The sequence below is a fragment of the Paramisgurnus dabryanus genome, chromosome 19, assembly GCF_030506205.2.
Source record: "Paramisgurnus dabryanus chromosome 19, PD_genome_1.1, whole genome shotgun sequence".
Lineage (NCBI taxonomy): Eukaryota > Metazoa > Chordata > Actinopteri > Cypriniformes > Cobitidae > Paramisgurnus > Paramisgurnus dabryanus.
In genome coordinates, this window is record NC_133355.1 from 14219195 (window position 1) to 14244211 (window position 25017).

At 36.0% G+C, this 25017-nt stretch overlaps 3 protein-coding genes across 6 annotated transcripts in view; 1 reads left to right on the forward strand and 2 right to left on the reverse strand.

The window, feature by feature from the left end:
- Positions 1–35: 35 nt before the first annotated feature.
- On the reverse strand, positions 36–3387 carry vps28 (VPS28 subunit of ESCRT-I). Its single transcript, XM_065290540.2, has 10 exons — positions 3327–3387; positions 2776–2824; positions 2635–2663; positions 2499–2536; positions 2231–2320; positions 2040–2145; positions 1760–1861; positions 1377–1430; positions 1195–1286; positions 36–903 (listed from the first exon to the last, which is right to left on the reverse strand). The coding sequence occupies exons 2-10, from the start codon at positions 2813–2815 to the stop codon at positions 783–785; spliced, it is 672 nt and encodes a 223-aa protein (XP_065146612.1). The 5' UTR covers positions 2816–2824; positions 3327–3387; the 3' UTR covers positions 36–782.
- A 424-nt stretch (positions 3388–3811) lies between these two features.
- LOC135779725 (uncharacterized) lies at positions 3812–7015 on the forward strand. Its single transcript, XM_065290601.2, has 3 exons — positions 3812–4121; positions 4291–4441; positions 4561–7015. The coding sequence occupies exons 1-3, from the start codon at positions 4014–4016 to the stop codon at positions 5541–5543; spliced, it is 1242 nt and encodes a 413-aa protein (XP_065146673.1). The 5' UTR covers positions 3812–4013; the 3' UTR covers positions 5544–7015.
- The window catches only part of cap2 (cyclase associated actin cytoskeleton regulatory protein 2), a 34779-nt gene continuing 16416 nt past the window's right edge, over positions 6655–25017 (reverse strand). For all 4 annotated transcript variants that reach the window (XM_065290574.1, XM_065290563.2, XM_065290585.2 and 1 more), the window contains exons 5-13: positions 20790–20933; positions 19662–19747; positions 18879–18984; positions 11310–11487; positions 11055–11227; positions 9206–9329; positions 9023–9105; positions 8313–8456; positions 6655–8169 (exon numbers count right to left, since the gene is read on the reverse strand). In XM_065290574.1, coding sequence (XP_065146646.1) covers positions 8086–8169; positions 8313–8456; positions 9023–9105; positions 9206–9329; positions 11055–11227; positions 11310–11487; positions 18879–18984; positions 19662–19747; positions 20790–20933 — 1122 coding nt within the window. In that variant the 3' untranslated portion in view covers positions 6655–8085. The remainder of the gene's footprint in view (positions 8170–8312; positions 8457–9022; positions 9106–9205; positions 9330–11054; positions 11228–11309; positions 11488–18878; positions 18985–19661; positions 19748–20789; positions 20934–25017) is intronic.

The following is a 25017-nucleotide window of genomic DNA, read 5'->3' on the forward strand; positions in this document are numbered from 1 at the left end:
AGTAAAGTTGAAGTCACATACACAAGGGCAATTAATTCTTGAAAGTTAATATGTGATTTATTTCAAAACTATTGTATTTACAATGGTCATTAAATAAATATGACTTATAATAATACACCACACCAAAGAAAGAATACACTAAGTTCTGAATCACGGTATCTTTTATAAAAGTTAACTTTACAACAAACACTTTTGAGAGTAATGTATATAAATGAGTGTTATTTAGAAGTCTAATTTTCTATCTTAAAGAAAAAAATGTGAAGCTGGGGCAGAGATATTATTATTTATTTACATTTATTCAAAAATTCAGTATCAAATCTCTTTCTGTAATATGATACTATGATTACTCCATAAAATCAACTAATATTTTTTTTATTAACATGTATTAGAAGCCTGCAACTTCCTACTTCCCTAGAATATACTCGATATACTTAAATGTATACACTTCTCTAGAATATACCTTGCTATTTGTCGGCCTATTGATCAGGTCATTTTACAGAATGCAGCTACAAAATAAAATACAGGCATTGTCAGACAAACCCATTTAGTAGACTCTATTTAAAAACAAAACAAACATTGGAACAATACAAATCTAATTGTACTCAGGCATGATCATGTCTTTGCTTTATATATAGAGTAACCCATTAGAATGCAGGGTCTCCATATTGAAAACAAGAACTTCACATTCAAGAAGAAATTGCTCAAATAGGGACAGTGAAACACAGAGGTTTGATTAAAAGAAGAAAGCTTGTGAATAAGAGTCCAAAGAGATTAAGGAGTGTTTAGGAGGAGTGTAAGTATCGATTAAAGGCGTTGTAGGCAGACTCCAGATCAAACAGCATCTGGCGAACTTGAGAGTCATCCAGTTCATCAGATGCCGACATGCTGCTTAGTGTTGTTAACCTGTAACAAAGAACCAATATGACAACACAGTTCAAGTTCGCTCTGATCTCTCTTGCTTACACAAAACCAAAGCAGCATCAGGCTTTTACTGCGTCTTTAAACAGAATGTCGAAAAGTCAACTCAACTATGTAAAGGGAAAACTGTGCTCCTCTATAGCTCAGTGGTACAGCATTGCAATAGCAGGTGTGAACCCAGGGAACACATATACTGATAAAAATGTATACCTTGTAATGCACTTTAAGTCACTTTGGATGAAAGCGTCTTCCAAGTGCATAAATGTAAATGCTTACCAGAGGCTAACTTTGTCTTTGGCCTCTGAATCTGGGGGCATGTTGCTCATTCTATTCATGGTCTCCATCAGCTCTCTCAGGTCGGGCTGGATCTATAAAACAAACAATAAGTTATAGATAATTAGATGTGACTAAAAAGTACTTAAGTTAAAGTGTCTGAACCCAAACTGCAAAATAAATACCTCATCCATGGCACGAATCTCTAGTCGAAGTTTGTCCATCACTGTGATAAAAAGCTAAATGGACAAAAGCATAAACATTAAATAAGGCATATTACAGGAGCAGAGCTTGACCGTTAGTATTAACATTAGGCCTCTCTTGGTTTAGGTGGGCTTTATATAACGAACCACTGTTTACTCTTCTGCTGTGAAGCACTGTGACAAATTACTTATGGCATATGCATATGGATTTTTAAACGGAACAAATAAATCTACTTAATTAAACTCTTGGAACAAAAAATATCTTTCGAGCTCAAATCAATAAATGCTGGCGATTTCTGGCATTAACCGAAACAAAGCTAGTCATACTAAAATACATAAAACCTTCTGTATTGAAAAGTACATACAGATACTATGTCTGCAATGCAACGATTCAGGTTGCCTTTGTCATCCTTGATGGTGATTGGTCGATCCTCTTTAATCCTCTCCATGGCGAGCGGGCAGTCAAGCTGCCATAAACACAGAAGGTGGAAGATATTAAAGAGCAATAGCATACTAACAAAACAAGCTAGTAAGAACAAAACAAGACAACATAAAACATTTCAAAGCAATGCATTTGGCCTAATAAATTACAAAAGATGTTAAATCACATAATTGTTAAAAAAGAAAATATGTTCAAAGTTGTACTCTGTATTTTCGACAGAAGTCATCGATGGAGCCAACATCGGATCCTTGGACCTGTTTGAAAGCAGCCTTGTACTGAACAAGCAATCTTGAGCAAGCTCCAGTATATCTGCAGAAATATTGTAAATATTCGTTTTGGAAAGACAAACATACAAAGTCACACCATTTAATACAAAATAAAGAAAGTAACTAACTCATTAGGAGTCACACAGTCTTTGATGTATGCTTTCTCAAGAGCTTGGAGTGTCTTCACCACAGCAAATAACTCTGCCATGTTGTCATACCTTTGAAAATATAGTAAAAGCGCATATCAATCTCAATGTGACAACATTATCACTGTTCTGTATTGCCTTTTAGGTGACTTCAATGAAAAAGGCAAACTACCAGGCTCTGAACTAAAGTATCGGTCACCACAATCCTGAATACAAAACACAATGTCTAATAAGAGGTTTGCCAACTTACTTTTCTCTTTCTCTAGCATTTTTGTACAATTTTACTTCCTGTGGAAGACACAGAGATCATTCAAAAAAGATTAATGACAGAAAATTGTGATTCATTATCATCACAACTACTTGCGGTAAATATGAAACAAATTTACCTCATACAGTTCTGGCTTGTTGGCAGGTGCTAAGACAAAAAATACAGAAATTTGATAAGTTATACAGTTGTGAGATGTAGAATAAGTTTGAGATAGTTAGCAAATAGTTTAAACATTCATGATTTTATCAGGTTGTCTTACCACCGCCCATCACACCAGTGGCTGGTATTCCATGAAACATGATTAATATCTAAAAAACAACAACAACAACAACAATTGAAGAATCAGTCAATCACTATTAGTAATAAATGATATACAGTGCCACTATAACAAAACCTACTGAACTGCCTATTCATGACATATTTTGGGTACTGCTGCTCACTGTGTTTTTAAACTGGCTAAGGAAATGCAATTCAAACATGTAACTGTTAATAGATAGAAAACACATATGACTTATTACATTTTGGAAATATATAACAATGCTTGTCGTAACCCTGTCTAGACAAATGTCGAGTCTAAAATCGCGTATATAATACAACATCTAGTTGGCCTTTGTTTTGTTTACTGACACATAGTACATAGCGATATTAGCATGGCTAGCTATCTAAGATTAGCTTGAAGTGTACACGAGACGTTGATGTCTCTGATTCATTGACACCGTTTTCAGTCCACAACTTTATTAAGAAAGCTTTTATATAAAACATATAACGTATTTTAAATAAAAAGACACAGGCATGAGAGAATTCACTCACCCTTATATTGACGTCACCCGCTGATGAAAGCTGACGTCGCCGGATGATTTCGTCACATCCTATTTTCTCATTTACTCTCGGCCTTCGGCTTTTTGTTTAAAGAAGAAATAATAAACATGCAAAAATAAATACACAGCTGAGATTCTCCTTAAACACAACCACCAAAATAATATAAATCATTATTTATTTAATTTCAATCCGAAGAAATCTGAATTATGTAGTCGTGTTTCATAGTAAGGGTTGCCAAGTATAAGCAAAAATTCCACAGTATGGAGAATCCTTTTTTTACTCATAATATGTAATGCTAATACTTCATAATATAACAACTCCGGTGTTATTTTTAATATTATGTATCTTCACAAAAGTAGTATGTCCATATAATCCGGAGACAATCCATAGCAATCTATTAAACGTAAATGCGCGGTTTGGGTTATTGTTGAAAGGAAGACTTGGCAACCAAGAGCTCGTTGAATACTCGCGCGGGAACGACAACAGGATGGCAACCGTAAACAAGGGATCTCTATAAGTTTGTGTAAATAACTAAAATATGAAGTGTATTTAGCAAACATTGAGTTCAGTTACATTTGTATTAGTTTCTTTATACGTGTGATATAGAGAATTGAACGAGCCGTTTATAATATAGTCTGGTTGTACATGGTGTGTACTGATTATTCTTAAGTCAAAAAAATGAAAGGCACTACTAAGGGCACTAAAGCTAAACCTGCAGGATCGACTACAGAAGAGGAGTGTGGAATATGGCTTGACACAACTCAGTTAAAAGAAAAGAAGCTACAGGTAAGTGCAGTACAAGGTTACGTTAAGTTACATGACGTTTTGCTCTGCTTATGCAATGTTCCACCACTGGACTTATTATAACAAATCTAGTTTATTTACAGTGCATTAAAACCTGTTAAATTTCCTAAAATAACTACTATTTCAGAGTGTTCCCACTTTTATCTTTCAGAAAAAGACTCCAATTTCCAAATTACTAAATCCATTGGCAAAAACAGGAGGATATAATGTGGCTGTATCTTTTAGCTTCACTCAAACTAAACTTAACATGCCTATCACTAGACAGAGCACAATATCGTCTTTCTTTTCACCCAAACTTAGAGGTAAGATGCTCCAGTGCTCATTCATACTGGAATATTCATACTGAATGTATATGATGATGTTATAAAAGTTTTTTGTTCCTCAAACTCTTTTCCTGACTTTTCCTAATGTCTTTGTTCAGACTCCGAGCCAAGTGCCTCTCATGATGAGATGTACAACTCCATGCACACAGAGGCGTTATGTGGGATTAAACGAAAACATGAAGCGACACTGGAGCCATCTGGAACGTCAGACATTTCAACAAGTCAATCGTTTCAGGTCGACCAGACGAACTGTGATCTAGATCATGAAAATGTGTCAGTGAAGGAAATAAAAGAGCAGTCATTCCTCCACCTGATGTGTGGTCACTCGTCAGATGAAGAAGAGCCACCTGAAAAGCGAAGAGTTTTTGCCAGTCATGAAGACCACAATGTGTTAGAGACACAGGAATACTGGAATAAAGAAGTATCTGCCACGAGTAGAAATCCACATATTCAGACAATTCCTGAAACTGAAACTCTCTTTTATGGAGAGTCCCATCTCATCCGAAAGCCCTCGGAGGAAGACTGTGAAAATGTTCTTCAGTCTCCACGTCCGAAAGACCTTCAAGAAAAACATGTTTTGGGAGATCAGAATATCACTATTCAGAGGTCTATCTTAACCTCTAGGCCTGTCAATGCAAACCACAAAAAAGCAAAAGCTAATATGGATCAGGAACAATCTCTGTATAAACCTAAGGCTTCACCTGTGAAACTAATCGGAAAAGAAAATAGGCAGCCTGCATCACCTATTCACAACTCTCACCCATCCCCTTTTAAGCGAAATCGAATATTAAGTCCAGCAAAGCCCAGGTTAAAGGAGAAATACAGTAATTCAGACACAGAGATGGCAGGAGATAGCCTCGATATGTTATTCACTCAAGACTCGGAGGGTTTCTGTGTGATCGCTCATCGTGACCAACACCAAAAGAGCCCACTGAAAGACCACGGGATTAGATCTAACAACACAGATTACTGGAATAATCCATCCGCGAGGTCTTTAGATAAGGAGGAAGAGGAATCAGATCTTGAAGCAGAGATGCTTTTTACCCAGGACTCAGAAGGGAACGTGGTTATCAAGCACTAACTGTAAACTGATAATTTTACATCACGAAAAATGTGGCATTATGATCCTGTGAAATTGTTATAAGTTGTTCTTTGGAAAACTGTGATGTTTACATTTTTTAAAAGCTCTTTTTTATGTATAATTTAGATTAGTTAGATTTTAGGTATGAAAATCTACTTAGAAACAAACATTAGAGTTTTTTTTAAAGTTGTAATTGATACATTTACCTCAATAATTACTTAAATGCAGAAATAAACATCTGTGAAAGTCCAAGTAAGCCTAAATAGTGCAGCGATTTACACATCACAATTCCTATTTCTCTGTGTCCTGTTGGCCACCAGATGGCACAATTAACTAGATTTGCATGTAATGTAAGTGTGTACAGGAGGAGTATAAGGTGTTCTTGTTTGTCAAGTTGATGTTTTAATGCTCCTTTTAAACTCAGGAAATTTGCAGTCAGGGGATTAATCAGAGTTATGCTGACAAATTTATTATGCATTTAGAAAGACACTTTAACTGAATTTCAACGTTTATTCAGGTACAGGAGATTGTTAATGGCTATTACAGTACAAATAACATCAAAATGAGTTCACAATTATTTTATTCAATCCAATTTATATGTTATCATGAAAATATTTTCTAATGGTAAAATACAATTTAAGCAGCACACATACTGTAAATTCCACCTTGTGTACTAAATGCAATCGGATCACTAACAAAACAAATGTGACATAATTCCTTTTAAGGACTGAAGATTGCTACACATTAACACATGTTGGCATACGGTCAAAATGGTGTTCAAGACTTATAAACATTTAGGACAGGACATTTATTTCCCGGACAGGGTTTTGATTAATCCAAGAGTAAACCTAGATATATTAGGACATTTAAGTAGTTTTTTTATAAACATACCTTACAATAAAACTTTACTGGGGTCCATCTTAAGACAACAAAACAATGGCACTGATTGATATACTTTAAGATATGTCAGTGGCATGTGATTTCAGTTAGGACAACTCAAACAAGCATTTTAGTCTTGGACTAGACTTAAGCCCTGTCCGGGAAACTGCCATTTAATGTGCATCAATATAGACAAGAGTGCAAGATAAGTAACTAGGAAACAGTTTTGTACAAATTTAATTTGATTGCAGGCTATATCCAATTATTCGATTTATTTAGGTTATAGCATACGCCTATGCCACTGCTGTCCTGTTGATGTCATACTTGTCAATGTATATGTGGAAGAAATTTCAGAAATGCTGGACAAAATTGAGCATGCTGTTTTAAAACGATATTAAAATAATATAAAATCTTATAAAAATATCCTCAGAGGCACTCATTCATTTGAAGATCATTTTCACACACTAAGAGTAAAGAGTGTTTTGATTTAAATAATACCCATTGACTTTTCTGTTTGCAGATTGAACATACAACTTTTCCATTTAATTTAACTAAAGAAAAACACTTTGCTTTTTGCAAAAGGCAATATGTAAGGTGAGATGTAAACAAAATAAATTGTCAAATCTGAAACAGAGAAGACCTGTGTCCAAGTAAAGTAAAAATACCACATTATTTCTACTGTATACAATCGGTTCAACTTAAAAAGTAAGTTATATAATTGCCTTAAAATTTTATTTAATTCAACTTAAAATATTAGTTTACACATTTTTATTCAACTTTTTTTTAAAGATAACTAATATTTTTAAGTTGAATTAACTCAAACTTTTCAGGCTACCAGGTAACTTACTTTTTAAAGTTGAACTATATCTTTTTACAGTTTTGCTAAATCACTATTGTAGTTTGTCTACTACCAAGTACAATCTGTGAAAACGGACCCCATCAATTAATTTATTTAAATTAAAATGTATTTTTTCATTTACTTAGGACCTTATACAATTTTAATTCTATAACTGCAGTACCAAAATGTATTAAACTGAGCATTTATGCAGTCAACAAATAAATTGTATAAACAGAAGTGCTGGGCATAGATGAATCTAGATTAATTGCATACAAAATAAATGTATTTTTTGCATAATAAATGAGTGTGTGCTGTGTGTAATTATTATGAATATATAAATACACATACATTCATCTTTGTATTTAAGAAACATTTATGTGTGTGTGTGTGTGTGTTTAAACATACATAATAATTACACACAGTACACACACATATATTATGCAAAAAAAAAAAACGCTTTTATTTTGTATGCGATTAATCTATGCCCAGCACTAATAAATATGTAATTTATCTAATATTTATATAATGAGAAAAAAAGAAACTAGTCACTTGTTATTTTTAAATAAACAGAATTTTGAGTTGTTGGCTGATAAATGCAGATTAATACATAATGGTGTAAAATATCAAAGGATGATCATGAAAGTGTGGGGACACATAGAATTTGTAAATATTTAATTCTTAATTTTTTGTCTAAACTTACATCTACAATTCTCACAACCACAGTATGAATTCTTATCTAATAGTTTATAACAGTGTGATACAGTGAAAGTGCATGAAGAAATCTGGGTAGGAAGAAAGAGACGACGAGCTGAAAAAGGTGAGGAATCACCCGGCAATCTTTGTAGGCTCTGTGACCAGACTGGACCCGTCCCAAACGCTTTTAAACTGCTCTGGAACTGGAAGCTCCCTCTGTAGAGCACATATGAACAGAATTCAAAACGATACTATGAACATGTTTCAACATTGCAATATAAAACTGGTTCTTATTTTGTTATTCATGGCATTTTGTATCATGTAGATGGTTGAACGATTATATATATAAATACACTCACATAATCATCTTCTCCCTTAGGAACTAAGATGTTCATTTCTGAACTCTTGGCACTGACAATTTCACAGTCAAGTGAATCCTTGCTCAAGTACACATGACAACCCTCGGTTTTATTAATGGAAATGGTAGGAACTTTTCCCAGTACCTGTAAGGCAAAAAAGACTAAATTATTAAATGTGACCTTGCCTGTGAAATCCATTTCAATTTTCCGTCATTGATTTCAATCTTAACATGACCTTACTTAATTAATTATTAAAGATACCAAACTTATGTTTTCACAGAATGTTCTTTACATTACAGTATGTGGGATGATTTAATGTAGACAAAAACATACTTGCTTGACAAATTAAAACATATTTTTTAATTACAGTCTGTAATTTACCTTACAAATACTCTCTGCAAGTATTGTAATGTATAATAATAACCGCACACATTATCACATAAAAATCTCAAAAATATATAAAAATATTTATCTTTTAATTTGTCAAACTTGTTTTATTTGCTATTTAACAAAAACCTTTTTACCACTTAGAGTTGTGTAGACTGCAACAATCTTAATAGTTTCTCGCAGTTAAGAGACCATCCTTCACGTGCAAACATTACATTAACACATTCTCCTTTACAATAACAACCCGAAGTGCTTCACACATATCCACACACTTCACCCTGCAGTGTGTTACGTAGACACATTTACTGTACGACTGTCCTGACCTGAAGCTGAACATCTTTGGAGTTGATGATTTCAACAATGCCCACCACATTTTCAAACACAAGTCCAAGCTTCTTACAATTATCTGTGAGAAGAGAGACAGACGGTACCCAGGCGTGGTGTGATAAAGGAAAAGATAACGTTACTGTATAGAAACAGCTGCCGTTTTAAGGAGCTCCTCTTACCCACTATGATGGAGTTGATTTTCCCTTTGATCTGGAGTGTGCAATTGCTACAGCTGAATGCATAAACCACCTGTTTGAGTTCAGTCTCTTCTATCACCAGGTCATGAGTTTGCTCCTGGTACTCCTATAGGACAAATGCACACAAAAGATCCATTGGTATCAATGGTAGTGATGGTGATTCAATAGTAAGTTAATACAACCATGTGGTTGTGAGTTTACAGGTGTGGTCATTTCTTCTAACATTTTAACAACCCCTTTTGAGAATTAACCATGGTTTTACTGCAACTTTAACAAAAATACACACTAAACTAGAGCCCGACCGCAGGGATTTTCCAAACTATCGGTATTGGCATTCATAATGGCCGATAAATTAATATTAAAAAAAAAAAACGGACGAAACAGCCTTCATTAGATTTCCTCACTGTTGGTGTTTTTGACAGAATGCTCTGAACCAGTAGCTGCTGGTGGGGTCCAGATTTAGGCGTCTAGCCACTGCCTGAGTCAAGTGATCAGCAATTTATATTTTGCTGCTGTTGTTATTTATCAGAACTTAACAGAATTTGTCTCCAGTCCTATTCAAAGTTATATTTATGAACCAAGTCTTTTATTTGGTTGTTGTTGTTTTTGTGTTTTTGTTCAAAGGCCTTTTTGTTTCATATCTTAAGTTTGTATTTTTATACATTTTATTTATCAGAACTTAAAAATATTTTGATGTTCCTCTGTTCTGTTTCTTTTTAAAATGCATTATCATATTATTTTAGTTAAAACTTATAAATAACTACAAATAACTTATGTTAGGGAAATCTGTTAATGTTTTGTTGCGGGTTTCTGAAAAAAAAAAAATCTGCCGATATATCGGAATATCGGATTTTAAAACCAGCAAATATTTGTATCGGCCTTAAAAATCCTTTATCGTTCGGGCTCTACACTAAACATGTTTTTTGTAGTAATACCATGGTTTTACAATACGCCATTGTAATCAATATGCCAAAAAACATGGTTACTACACTTTTACTATAATAAAACCATGGTTAGTTTTAATAAAGTTCACTAGATATAAAATTAATTTGCATTTATTTGTTACAAAAATAATAATAGTGTTTAATTTATGTTATATTCATGTAAGGGTCAAAGAAAATATTGATACATGTGAGTATCGTTATAGTTTGTTTGACAATACTGTTTCGATTCTCAAAAAAGAGAAGGAAAGAAGAAAAAGCAATATCGATTTTTTACTAAATCATACAAAATTCATGGCAGTTGTTTCGTTTGGAGTTTACATTTTGACCACTAGATAGCATTCTTCTTATCTCTGAACTTAAACAGTGACAGGAAGTACTTGTATAGGGACGCACCAAATTTTTTTTTTGCTCAGGTTTGCATATGGTGCTGTGTTTTCAATGACAGCTTTCCTAAAATGATATCCTGTTATATTCCTAAAATAGGAAATATCCAAATATATTGCCCCACTTTACAGCATTGCATTATATTAATCATATTCAATATTCTTGCCAATACACAGTCCTATTTTCATGTTTTTTATTATAATCTTTTTAGCACTTAAGATTAAAACAATTCAACACACTAAAAATGGAAGCTTGAGTTAAGTGCATTGCATTGTGGGATACCATAGTATTTGAATTGTGCTCAATTATATACTACACATTTTGCCAAAAGTACTAGCATTGTATCCTTCAGTGGCGTCCGGTGACTTCTTTTTTTGTAATTTCAAAATATGTGTTCTGCGCCCCTCGGATGAGCAGTCATGAGCCGCCACTGGTATTCTTTGGATACATGAATATATGAATTAGACAAACTGTGAACAGTATAAATACTTCATGCTACCTACCACCCTCCACTTCTTTCCTTCCAGCTCCAGTACAGGGGAATGTTTCTTGGCAGGTGCGTGGCCAGATGAGCTGAAGTTCTGACTTTTGGCCGGAGAGCCGTGGTGTGTCTTTTCCTGAGGGCGCAGGGTTGGGTTCTTATGTGTCTTCTGATCATCAGACACATGCTTTAAACCTAGAGGCAGAATATATCACTTGATATATATAGGGATGGACAATGTAACGACTTTGTAGTCTGATGTTGATCTCCTGCCTACCTTTGGTTATGGCCTCTCCCTGGTTAAGCTGTGCAAAGAGAGCTGAGTGTTGGGGTGCTGTGTCGTCTGCTTTAGAGTTGTTATCCATGAACACTGGAGGAGGACCTGGTGGTGGTGGTGGTGAAGGGCAAGTACCATCAGGAGAAGCATTGAAGAGCGAGGTAGGGGCAATGGGACACTGGGCAAAACAAATAGATAAGTACACAGAAATATATTTACACTTTTTGACTGTATACACTGCTGCTGAATTACTTGCATATGACATTAACTCTTTGTATTTGGCTTATGCTCTTTGCTGCGCCTATGCAGTTATTATTGATGTATTTGAGTGTTTGAGTTTAAGGATATTTTATTGGTTGCGTTTGTACATTAAATAATTCTGATTCAGTGACAAGTCCTGACTTGAGTTTCAAAATAAATTCTGGCTGCTTAAATTAAAGCCAGTTGGGAATCACTATGGTTAAAAGTGACCATGGTGGAGTTCTCTCCAGTCTCCAGTAGGGGGAGTATAAGGCAATGGATTGGGTCTATAAAGTTTACAGTTGAGTAAACTAAGGTGACCTCTTTAATGTTTTTACCAGTCAGAATCTTGAAAGTGAAATCTGTAAAGCATCACTTCCAATAGAAGGCATCTGAAACATTACATTCACATAATGAAAATGCCAGAAATGCCAGTAATACAAAGTTTCAGTCACAACCATCACCTTTGCATCTTATACAGATTATTATTCTAGCGGTGGCGGCCGGTGACTTCTTTTTTCGAGGGCACTCGATGCGAAGTTCGTCACAACATGTATATAGCCCCTCGTTTTTGTGGTTCGTAATTTCATAAAATGTGTTCTGTGCTTTGAGAGATCCTGTATGCATCACGTGTCTTGTCAAAATAAGTGCCTGCTGCAGACGCGTCTAAAGGGTTTATGATAAAAGAGACGCTCGCGTTTGCCAGATACTCATATATTCTCATGAGTAATCAAAGTTTACTGTTAAGGGAGTGTCTTGCGGTTTTTTTTTGTGAACGTGAGTGTCTCTTTTATCATAAACAGTTTTGACGCGTGTGCAGCAGGCACTTACTTTGACAAAACACGTGATGCATACAGGATCTCTCAATGCGCAGAACACATATTTTAAATAATGGAACCACACACATGATACTCCACTTCCATAGTATGAAAAAAGACTACTGTGGAAGTAAATAGGGCTCACAAACTGTTTGGTTACAAACATTTCTCAAAATATCTTCCTTTGTGTTCATCAAAACAAAGAAATATATATAGGTTTGTAACAACATGACGGTGAGTAAATGATGACAGAATTTTCATTTTTGGGTGAACTATCCCTCCAACTGAAAATGTATCTGTAAATTAAAAAAATTAAAAAATTATATTACAATAAAGTACAGAAATAATAATTTAGAAAATAATAATGAAGAAACAAATTAAATGTAGGGATGTCCAAATGGCATAGTTCATCCAAAAATGACATTTATTTGAAAACAAACTATTTGTGAGCCCCTTTCAATTCCATAGTAGGAAAAAAGAATACTATGGAAGTAAAAGGGGCTCACAAACTGTTTGGTCACAAACATTCCTCAAAAAAATCTTCCTTTGTGTTCATCAGAATTTTTTTTATACAGGTTTGTAACAACATGAGAGTAAGTAAATGATGAAAGAATTTTTATTTTTGGGTGAACTATCCCTTTAACTGACAATGTATCTGTTAAAAAAATGTAAAAAAAATATTATTTAAAAAAATATATTACATTAAAGTACAGAAATAATAATTTAGAAAATAATAATGAAGAAATAAATAAAATGTATGGATGTCCAAATGGGATAGTTCACCCAAAAATGTCATTTTTTGAAACAAACTATTTTTGGGCCCCATTCACTTCCATAGTAGGAATAAAGAGTACTATGGAAGTGAATGGGGCTCACAAACTGTTTGGTCACAAACATTTCTCAAAATATCTTCCTTTGTGTTCATCAGAATTTTTTTATACAGGTTTGTAACAACATAAAGGTGAGTAAATTATGAAAGAATTTTTATTATTGGGTGAACTATCCCTTTAACTGACAATGTATCTGTAAAAAATAAAAATAAAAATTTAAATATTGCATTAAAGTACAGAAATAATAATTTAGAAAATAATAATGAAGAAATAAATAAAATGTAGGGATGTCTAAATGGGATAGTTCACCGAAAAATGACATTTTTTGAAAACAAACTATTTGTGGGCCCCATTCAGTTCCATAGTAGGAAAAAAGAATACTATGGAAGTAAATGGGGCTCACAAACTGTTTGGTTACAAACATTTCTCAAAATATCTTCCTTTGTGTTTATTAAAACAAAGAAATATATATAGGTTTGTAACAACATGACGGTGAGTAAATGATTAGAGAATTTTCATTTTTGGGTGAACTATCCCTTCAACTGATAATGTATCTGTAAAAATGCACGGTATGGTTTAAAATACAGTTTGAAGTCTTTTCTAAGATAACTTTCTCTTGTAATCTGGTACTTATCCTCAAAAGCTGTTAATAAAAGTCCATATGTTTCAGGCACTTTCAGAACAACTGGGCAAATCTCTTTAAATTACATTTCAAGCGAAAGCACAGATCGGCGTGGCACAGTCGACTATTGTGTTATACGCTGACGGCACCTTCACGCCTGTTTTACATTGTCAGCACAGCTGCCATTGACAGTTGCACACGGTTCCCACTTCAACACTTCAACCGGCTTAAACAACTGTTGCACACCCATCTTTGCCTGTCTTGTACAAAAACACACACGCGTTTAATCCCAATACTTCTGCTGATGTTCAGCACAGGTTTAACTGAATCAACTGTGAGTGAAGTAGAAATTCAAATGCACTAAACAATCTGTTTAAAGAGGTAAAAATAGCAATGCTGTTGTTTTATTGTGTGACAAGTAAATTTAATGGGATGTTAAATACATAAGAGGAGAGCTTGAATTACGAGGAACGTGTGTGAGAGCAGGTGTGTGAGCCAGAGACACACTAGTCTTTTGTTGGGGACATTTCTATGGTTAACACCCCCCCGTGCAAAAAGACCCTAAGGACCACCTGTCTGCAGCTTACAGTTCTCTACACATTTGGACCCCTCACGACAGGAGGGACAGCTGACACACAGTCAAGGGGGCTCTCAGGTTTCTTTTGAGACACACATGCACACGCACTATTTCACTCCCTGACAGACAGAATTTCACTCGTACTCAAAAAGTTTCAGAATTGCTTATGGTGATGTATGAGAGCTCTTTCAAAGTGATTTAAGCATGATATGAATTTTGCAAGGTAACTAAAACAAAACACAGAGATGTAAAAACTTTCTGTAAATTGCATCTGTCTTGAAATTTGGACAATCCCAGAGAAATAATGCTAGTGTATGTTAGTTCATTTAAGTATAACCTTAGATGTTTCTCTTAACATTACTTAGGAGAAATAGAAACAAACGAGACAATTTCTAAATACATCAAGGGGTGGTTTACCGGACAGGGATTATCTTAAACCAGGACTAGGACTCTAATAAGGAAATATAACCATATGTCAGTGACAGTTGTTTTCAGTTTGGACAGCTCTTACATTTATTTTAATCTGGGACTAGTCTAATCCCTGTCCAGGAAAGTGCCACTAAGAGTATGAAGCTGTAAAATTAGATTGTATAGGTAAAATAATCTGGATTTGGAAATTCATGTTGAAATCTTCAATAATATTGACTTTGATTGCAGATTTGGCCAATCTAAACTCAGTTGTGACTTTGTTGAGATATCTTCTGAAAATAACTAGAAGAATAGAAGAAGTGAATTCCCAAGATTGACATGCATAAATCTGTAACACTTTACAATAACGTTGTATTTGTTAACAATTAGTTAATGCATTGGCTAACATGAACTATCAATGAACATTACTTCTACAGCATTTATTTAACTTAGTCCATGTTAATTCATGCATTTACTGATGCATTTTCAAAATGGAACATTAAAACTTTTAACATTGGTTAATGCAAGACCTAACATTAGTAACTGTATTGACATTAACTAACTTTAAGATTAATAAATGATGAAAAACTATACTAATCAACATGTGACATGGATCAAAAACGTTAATCAAAGTTCCTACGACAAGAACAGGTATTGGGTATGAAAGGTTTGATCCACTTCAAATGTTGACTAGTGAATATTGTTTACTGTTCATGTTAGTTAATGCATTAACCAGTGGCGGCCGGTGACTTCTTTTTTCGAGGGTACTCGATGCGAAGTTCCTCACAACATGTCATGTGTCTGGTTCCTTTTTCCTAAATATGTGTTCTGCGCATCGAGAGATCCTGTGTGCATCACGTGTCTTTTCAAAATAAGTGATGCTGCAGACGCGTCTAAAGGATTTATGATAAAAGAGACGCTCGTGTTTGCCAGATACTCGCATAATCTCATGCATAATCAGAGTTTACTGTTAAGGGAGTGTCTTGCATGTATTTTGTGAACGTGAGCGTCTCTTTTATCATAAACGGTTTTGACGCGTGCGCAGCAGGCACTTATTTTGACAAAACACGCGATGCACAAGGTTTACATGACGCAACAAACACATATTCTGAAAACACGAGCAACACACATGACACTTCGAAACACATATTTTGAATTAGCGCCCCTCGGATAAGCAGTCACGAGCCGCCACTAGCATTTACTAATGTTTACTATTACAACCTCATTGTAAATGTTACTTATAAATCTAATAAATGTTTTTATTAATCATTTACCTATAAATCTAATAAATATTTTTTTTATTAATCATTGTAAATGTTACCTATAAATCTAATAAATGTTTTTTTTTATTAATCATTGTAAATGTTACCTATAAATCTAATAAATGTTTTTTTATTAATCATTGTAAATGTTACCTATAACTCTAATAAATGTTTTTTTTTTATTAATCATTGTAAATGTTACCTATAAATCTAATAAATGTTTTTTTATTAATCATTGTAAATGTTACCTATAAATCTAATAAATGTTTTTATTTTTTTATTAATCATTGTAAATGTTACCTATAAATCTAATAAATGTTTTTTAATTTTTTTTATTAATCATTGTAAATGTTACCTATAAATCTAATAAATGTTTTTATTTTTTTATTAATCATTGTAAATGTTACCTATAAATCTAATAAATGTTTTTATTTTTTTATTAATCATTGTAAATGTTACCTATAAATCTAATAAATGTTTTTTTTTATTAATCATTGTAAATGTTACCTATAAATCTAATAAATGTTTTAATTTTTTATTAATCATTGTAAATGTTACCTATAAATCTAATAAATGTTTTTATTTTTTTTATTAATCATTGTAAATGTAACCTATAAATCTAATAAATGTTTTAATTTTTTATTAATCATTGTAAATGTTACCTATAAATCTAGTACAGTGTTTCCCACAGATCTGAAATTTACTTGTGGTGGTATCTGGTGAAAAGGGCAATCATTATTATCCACCGACAAAAAATGGTCTACTATACATGTAACAAAGAACTAATAATGTGTGACACAACACAATACTTTGATTTATAAAACATTCATATTAATTTCACATTATAGTTCATTAATCTAACCACCCCAAACTTTTTTTGCCATAAACAAAGCTGACACTGTTTGTCAAAGCACCACGAAAACACTTTATGTTTTTGCACTGATATATGAAGCAATTTGATGACCCCTTTTATCAAACTCAATTATATACAATACTATGTATACTATAGCCTATATAGACAGTGCAGGTCTATAGATTATAAATGTGACTGATGTTATAATGGTAATAATTTCTATTAGATAGGCACTTTTACTGCTTCTGCTTTCTATTTCTCTTTTGCCGATTAAAAAAAAGCTTAATCCACTAATTATTTCAGATTTAAAAGTCTACTTGCTGTCCCGATGACAGACTTTACATTACAGCTTTGCGTTTTTTATATCCTGAGTCAGCTAGAGCTTTGCTCATTCAGTATTAGCACTGCTTTTTGCTACAATCTCTGTGCAAACTGTTTAGATTTTAGTAAAGATATTGTCTATTAATAGTATGATTATAAAAAAATGGGATAAAGAAAATGAAGCGGCGCGTGGTCGTGACAAGAGCCTGTTGCTATCGCCATAGAAACCGGAGGCACGCTAAAACAGCACTCGAGCTTTAGCGCGGTAGCGCTCGCGGCCATTCTCCGATCGACTCGGGTTTTACACACAATATTAATCAGACTTGGGACCCGAAGTAATGAACTAGGACCGACCCGGACCCATCTGACCATTTAAAATATAAACCCGGAACCGTACGGCCCGGGTCCCGCGTCCTCAGTGAAGAAAGACCTCTAATGGTAAAACTCTGCTCAAGTTCAGAAACATGAAAGGATACAATGTGACACTGAGGTTGCTTCGCGTCGCGCCCAATTCATTGAGAAACAGAGAGCACGTGAACGGACACTCAACCGGAGAGACACAACGTGCTTGCACGCAAAATGAAGCCAACTTAGATGCTATAAACACATATGCACATAAGCATATGCGACCATTTTGGTCGCAGTGTGTTCCCTGGCTGCTCCGTATGTGCTGCTGCAGTTGATCCAGTTGCCGCGCTGGATGATGAGTTTATGACGCGTGCATCATCTTCACCCGACCCCCACCTCTCTCTCGCGCTCTCTCTTTCGCGCTCTCTCTCTCTCTCTCTCTCTCCAAAACACGGGTCATCCAGTCGAGTTCAGAAAATACGGAAATTCGTAAAGTGATTTTTTTTACCTGGGCGGGTTGCAATTTACCTGGGCGCAGCGCCCAAGTAGAGCCTATGTATGGGAAACACTGTAGTAAATGTTTTAATTTTTTTATTAATCTTTGTAAATGTTACCTATAAATCTAATAAATGTTTTTATTTTTTTATTAATCATTGTAAATGTTACCTGTAAATCTAATAAATGTTTTTTTTAAGTAGCACCAAAACATTGCTGGTCTAAAATTGGGTTACTGTGACACGATACTAGGAGTGTAGCTACATGCTAAGGCTAACGCTGTTCTATGTAAATGATCAAATATGTTACACACTTTCCGTTATTATCGATTGCAAGCTTTGGATTCGCCACATTTGGATGCCAGTGTAGGTATGCAAAGTAATGACCATTAATAGTGTTTATATAAATTACGTCGGGCTGCACGTACACATTGGATTCGCCGCGTTTGGATGCCACTGTAGGTATGCAAAGCCATGACCGTTAATAATAATGCAACATCCGACATTGTTGATTGTGTGTTTGTGTTTGTTGCTGCGCAGTAACATTGCTGGGAAAAAAGATATATATACAGTGACGTAATACTTGGCTCTATTGTGGCTCTCTAGTGCATGGAAAGGCAAACCGGTTCTTAGAAGGCTCGCCAGTCAAACCAACTATGATCTGGCAAAAGCACTAGCTCTGAGCTAGCACCCGGTTCTTGCTGGTGGAAGGGGGGCATATTTGAATGACCATTTACTGTATATGGTTCTGTGGCAACAAGCCTTAATTCATTTTGTGATTTGAAGTAACACTCACAGTCTTGCTCCAGACCAGCCCGGTGGTGTGATGCTCCTTGATGAAGTTCTGAAGTTCAGTCCAGATGCTCAGATAAGAATGCACCCACTCGACATGACGAGGGTCACTGGGGTCAGTGGAGACATGCGGGTAGAGGAAACGTTAGAATTAGAGAAGATTTTCTAAAGATTTTCTGAATGTTATTCATTCTTATAATGACAATTAATGTTGAACATTAACTAGTGGTGTTTATTTACATTTTCTATTCACAGAGCTCAAATTCATTGCGTTTTTCTATTCTTTTTTGATTGACAGGGTATATCCCCCATGACTATCGGCTGATTTTAAACTATCAGCAGATAACCAATAGTGTTAAAAATTGCTTTTATCGGCTGATACGATTGTTGGCCGTTATATCGGTGCATCTCTATTAGAATTTAATTTTGAATAAATGTGACCCTGGCTGTAAAACCCAGCTAAAGTCATTTTTTTGTGATTTACTGTTTCTACGTAAACTCGTTCTATATAATGGGACATTTTGTGAAAAGTATAAACTTGATATCTTTAAAATTGAAGATGAGTAAGATCATCTCAAAGATTGAAATTAAACTTTAGATTATAAGACCTGGATCTCACGAATACAGTAATCATTCAGTACCCCAGTACATATCATGGTATTTCCATCAAATACATGGTAACCACTACTACACCATGGTCATGGTGACCACGACAGTACTTTTTGTAAGGGTTAGTTTATCATTAACAAATCAGACTGAGATCATCTAGTCTAAGTAAATAACTAACGTGTCTTTGTAGTTCTTCAGTACTCTGTTGGTGTAAAAGATTGCAGCGTCGTTCATCTCCTTCACATAGGGCCCTGGTTTCTGACACTACAATGCAGAGAAAGAGAAAAAACACAATTAAATGGGCAAAAGATAGATAATGTAAGGGACATGGTAACAATTAAAAGAGGTATTTATATTCATTGCTGACATGACTACAGCCTGGAGCCGGCATCAGGTTTGAAGAAACTTCTGAACACATCCTTAATGGAAAACACAACCGTCTTTTAATATTTTACTATGTTCTTACCTCAATTTAGACTAATTAATACATACCGATCTTTATTTAATGCGTGGATACCTATCTTTATTTATTTTATGCCACCATACTTGTGTAACTACTCATGTAACAGTCTTTAAATAGGGAAAACATGGAAGTGTTTGGTGGCTTCTAAATTCATCTCTGTTTGGATCTTAAGGAATAAATGGGGCTAGGCTAAATGCTAACACATTCACGACACGCTGTACAAAAATTAAGTGCACGCATTGAAAAAAGACAGGTATGTATTAATTTGTCTAAGCTGAGGTAAGAACATAGTAAAATCCTGAAAAACGGTGGTGTTTTCCTTTAAGCAGAAGACAGCAGCGGTCTTTTAATGCAGAACATTGATAAAGTACAGAACTTCTTCTTAAGTCCAATTTCACATTAAACAGATTAGATATGAAGAACTCAGAAGGGTTACAAAAGAAAATATTCAAATATCAGTTGTGGTCGTCCACCCACTGATGTCTCAGATCATTTATACGAGGTCAGCCTGATGTCACAGTCAAAGAAACAAGCCTAATAAGGACAAGGCAGATAATGTAAAAGTTTAATATGGTGGGCTTCCATCACTAAATCAATGTCTGATGACTGCATGAAAATGCACAAATCGTGACCAACTCTGAATGTGAAACCATAACACTAAGTGATTCAAAACAAACAAGAAACATAAATCAAACAAAATGTTTTCCGCTCAGTTTACATACTGTAAGTATTTTTCTGCTCCAGTTCTTCAAGAACTGGGTTTCGTAAAGATGGTGTGTGGCCACTCCATTTATAGGAAGTTATGGGCCATGTCAGGATTTGAGAAACGACAGAGATGCTTACCACAGCCACCCAGCCCAGAGCTGGGATGCTCTCGCTCACAGCAGACAGGTGATTGAACAAGCTGCTACCACGATTCTTCTCCCGGAAATGTTGGACTTCCTGGATCTGCTCGGAAAGAGGCCTGAGCAGGTCGGTCAGCTCCGTCTGTATAAGATACAAAAAACAATGGTCACTTGTGGAAAAGGAATACTTACTTTGCAGGGCTCCAGTCAGACTAACTTTTTTCACTAGGAGCACAGTGGCCCCCAACTGAAAATGTTAGGGGCACAACCAGAACATTTAGGGGCACACACCGAAATCAACATGCTAACCAAATATTCACATTTCTACTCATTTCCACTGTATTACTAATAAATACTTTGATGATAGATGCAGAAAGTACAATGTGCTGTTTCAAATTCAGTGTCACATCACAAAAAAAAGGTCAAATTTACTGGTCTCACATGTGCGACTGGATGTAATATTCAGTGGCACACTCTCAAATTTTGGTGGCAGTCTGGAGCCCTGCTTTGTTACATAAATCATAAGCACTTCTTTCAGCAGCTATCTGCTCTTGAGTGTATTTATGGTCTTTAATATTTAAAGTGTGTTTAAGGACTTTTGCTTTAGAAAAGATAGAGTGTATGTGATTGACTAGTACGGGCATTTCGACTAAGTTAAGTTTGTATTTTTAAATATTCTTGTTGTATATAATCGTAAAAATCATCACATATTCATTTATGAACTATTCATAATTTACGTAATTCAATAACCACATTCATAAAAAACAGGATTCTGTTTGAGCCATTGTTCTGTAATGCTGTAGTGCTCACCCTCCTCTATTAAAGCAAGGGAAAAGAAAATCACACAGCCAAAGACTCCCAAGTGGACGTTTACTAGGGACCGTTATTTCCAATGAAACATCCAGAGAGCCTCACCTCCCTCCCACTCAGCATTCCAGCCTCTGATGGGGAGATCCCCCTTTTGCCTTGTAAGGCCCTGTCCTTTCCTAATGTTTACAGTTTACCGCTGAATAAGAAAGGGAACAAACTGTTTCCTTTGTTAAATGAGCATTTTTATATTTACATCTACTGTTGCTATGTCAACCGTTTCAGTCTGTTTTTTATAAAGAACCTAATGGGAGAAGGTTAAAAACTTGCTTTTCCGGACTAAAAATATCCCATATCAGTTCAGGCTGGTGAACTTGTCTCCAGCTGCAGTTCAAGGGCATAAAAAAATTGTTGCTTATGATGTGCTCTGTCATCACCTTAATGACCTCACTTCAACCTCATACAAACAAGTAGTTGAGGGGTTTCTTTAAAGCTCCCATAAAACACACTGTTTGTGCATATCTGATGATAATCTTGAGTACGTAGAGTAATATTACATCCTTTATATCTCCAAAAAGTCTTTAGTTTTATCAGATTTATAAAAGACAGATCACCTCTAGCGATTCTTTCTGATAACACACGGAAACATTCGGTAGAAGGAGTCACGAGCTGCGGGAGGAGCGAGTCACGAGCCAAGCAACAATGTACAGTATACAATACTGGATAACTTATGACTTATGCTTTTCCGTGGAAGTGCCCATTAAAAGAAATGATAAGTAAGATCTACACATGATACGTAAAAAACTTTCAGAAACTTGTATGAACCCCGGCAAAGTGCATTCGGCACAAAAATACTCTGTAAGGGGCCAGTCACACCAAAAGCGTTTATGGCAGTTGCAGGCACCTTATTCGAATGATATTCTATGGGCAGGGAGCTTCTGCGCGCTGTTTATGTGCGCTGAGCGCCTTGCGGTTTTTGCCGCCGGCCGCAGCACACGCCTTTGAAGGAACGCTGAGAGCGGAGAAGCGCCCGACGTCATTCGCGTCTTTCCATTGTCCAATCGAATGAGGGGAGAGGCGGGCCTTACGTTGTGGTGAGGGAAGTTTACAGTTGCTTTGAAGAACCGGACTCCACTCGCTCACTCTCTACTGCGTGTTTGTGCACCTCTCATCCTCAAACAAGGTCATAGCAAGCATCCTCTTTTTAAAGTTTCTGCTAATATGACAGTTAACAGCAAAAGAGCGCTCACGCTTCAATATTTGATTGACAAGACAGCTGACTCGGTGGTTGCTTAGCAATATAAAAAGCCGCATCGCACTGCGCTTTTCAAATAAGGCAGTGTGTCGCGCCTTGCGTTTCGAAGCGTTTAAAGCGCAGTTGGTGTGACTAGCCCCTAACACGTCCAACTGCTTTTTTGACACTTCGCTTATGTTTAGAATGAATAAACCAACTCTTAAACCGTGTTATGGCCGTTTCACACGGTACGCGGCAAGCGGCAAAATTGCCGCGCGGCTTCAGCTTTTATCTTGTATTGGAAGCGATTTGAGCAGCATTTAGGGCAAATATGTTCATCTTCAATGGTGCCTGCCTGTCATGAAGTACAATGTCCGGAGAAGGACAGAATTTTGGGTGCACGAGCAAGGTGTCTGGACCAACTCCGCTTCACCTCTGTAACCGCCCCCATTTTGCCGCTTTCCGCACGTCTCCTATTGAAAAAGAACTAAACACTCGCGGTTGCCGGGTACCGTGTGAAACAGCGTTATATAAGTCAGAATGCGTGAAATACCGTTGAACCCTCCCTTTAACTACAACTGTGTCTTTGTGTGATTGTTTCTTTTACTTCCATAGATTGATTTTTATAAAATTCCTATTATTTGACTTTTGTTAGCGAACGTTGAGTATGAGTTGTAGTGGCGTAGTGATGAATGTGGAAGTGTAAAGAGAAAAACAAAACGGCAGTTAGGAATTCGAAATCTAAAACGGGGATTTAAAAGAAAATATTGGTTGAGTTTTTTGCCTGCGCTTCCATGTTCGCCACTACGTCTCTACATTCTACGTCATAGGCCTTGGTAAGCAGAGCATTGATAAAGCATAGTTAATTTGACTCATACATGTGCACTGACGTTTGATGGATACGCATTAAGACAATTAGCAATACCTCTCATTTCCCACATATTACAAACCAGTGGCAGCCGGTAACTTATTTTTCAAGTGCGCTCGATGCGAAGTTCGTCACAACATGTATGTAGCCCGTCATGTGTGTAGTTCGTTATTTCAAAATATGTGCTCTGCACGTCGAGTGATCCTATGTGCATCACGTGTCTTGTCAAAATAAGTGCCTGCAGCAGACGCGTCTAAAGGTTTTATGAAGCTCGCGTTTGCCAGATAATCGCATAATCTCATGCGTAATCAGTGTTTACTGTTAAGGGAGTGTCTTGTGTGTATTTTGTGAATGTGAGCGTCTCTTTTATCATAAACGATTTTGACGTGTGTGCAGCAGGCACTTATTTTGACAAAACACGTGATGCACATGGTTTACATGACGCAACAAACACATATTTTGAAAACACGAGCAACACACATGAGACTCCAAACACATATTTTGAATTTGCGCCCCGCCACTGCAACAAACTGTACTTGCATACGCGACCTGCGCTTCTAGTCTACACAGGGTTTAAAAAATCCAGTACAGTACGCGTGCACTCTTCTGTTGACGAAAATTATGTCACATGCACTGTACACTGGAAACACTGTCTCCCTTGAACCCCGCACCAGTTGTTGTTGTACCCGAAGCTAGTTATTTTAGCTTGTAAAATGTAGCTTACAAAAATCTCATCAATTGCCCTTGGAAGTCCTTTATTAATCCCCTGAAGCCGTGTGGATTACTTCTATGACTATTATAAGCTTCTAGTCAGAAGCACCATTTACTACCATTATAAAGCTTGGAACAGACAGGACATTTTCTAATACCACTGATTGTGTTAAGGGGGTCGCACACCGGCCGCGCAGCTCAGCGTCGCGGCGCGTCGAGTCGCATCTAGGACAACTTGGAGGTATTGTAAACCGGAAGTGCACATTAAATAGCGCGAGCTTCGTCAGATAGCGTCTACTTCAAAATGTAAAATATACGTTAGCAGCCAATGTTAATCCTTAATGATTTGGGACAAATATGATGTTATTTAATGTTAAACTATGTGAGTGGCGCTGTGTGGCGCTATAGGGATTTGAGCAACTTCCTGAGTCACAGCTGGGCGGCGCGGACAGGCGCCACCTGGCGGCGCAGGTGTGCGTATACTCATAGAAAACAATGTGTTAGATTTTTTTAGAACGGTGCGGCGCTGCGCAGCGCTGAGCTGCGCGGCCGGTGTGCGATCCCCTTAAGTCTGAAAGAAGATAATCATAAACATCAAAGATGGCT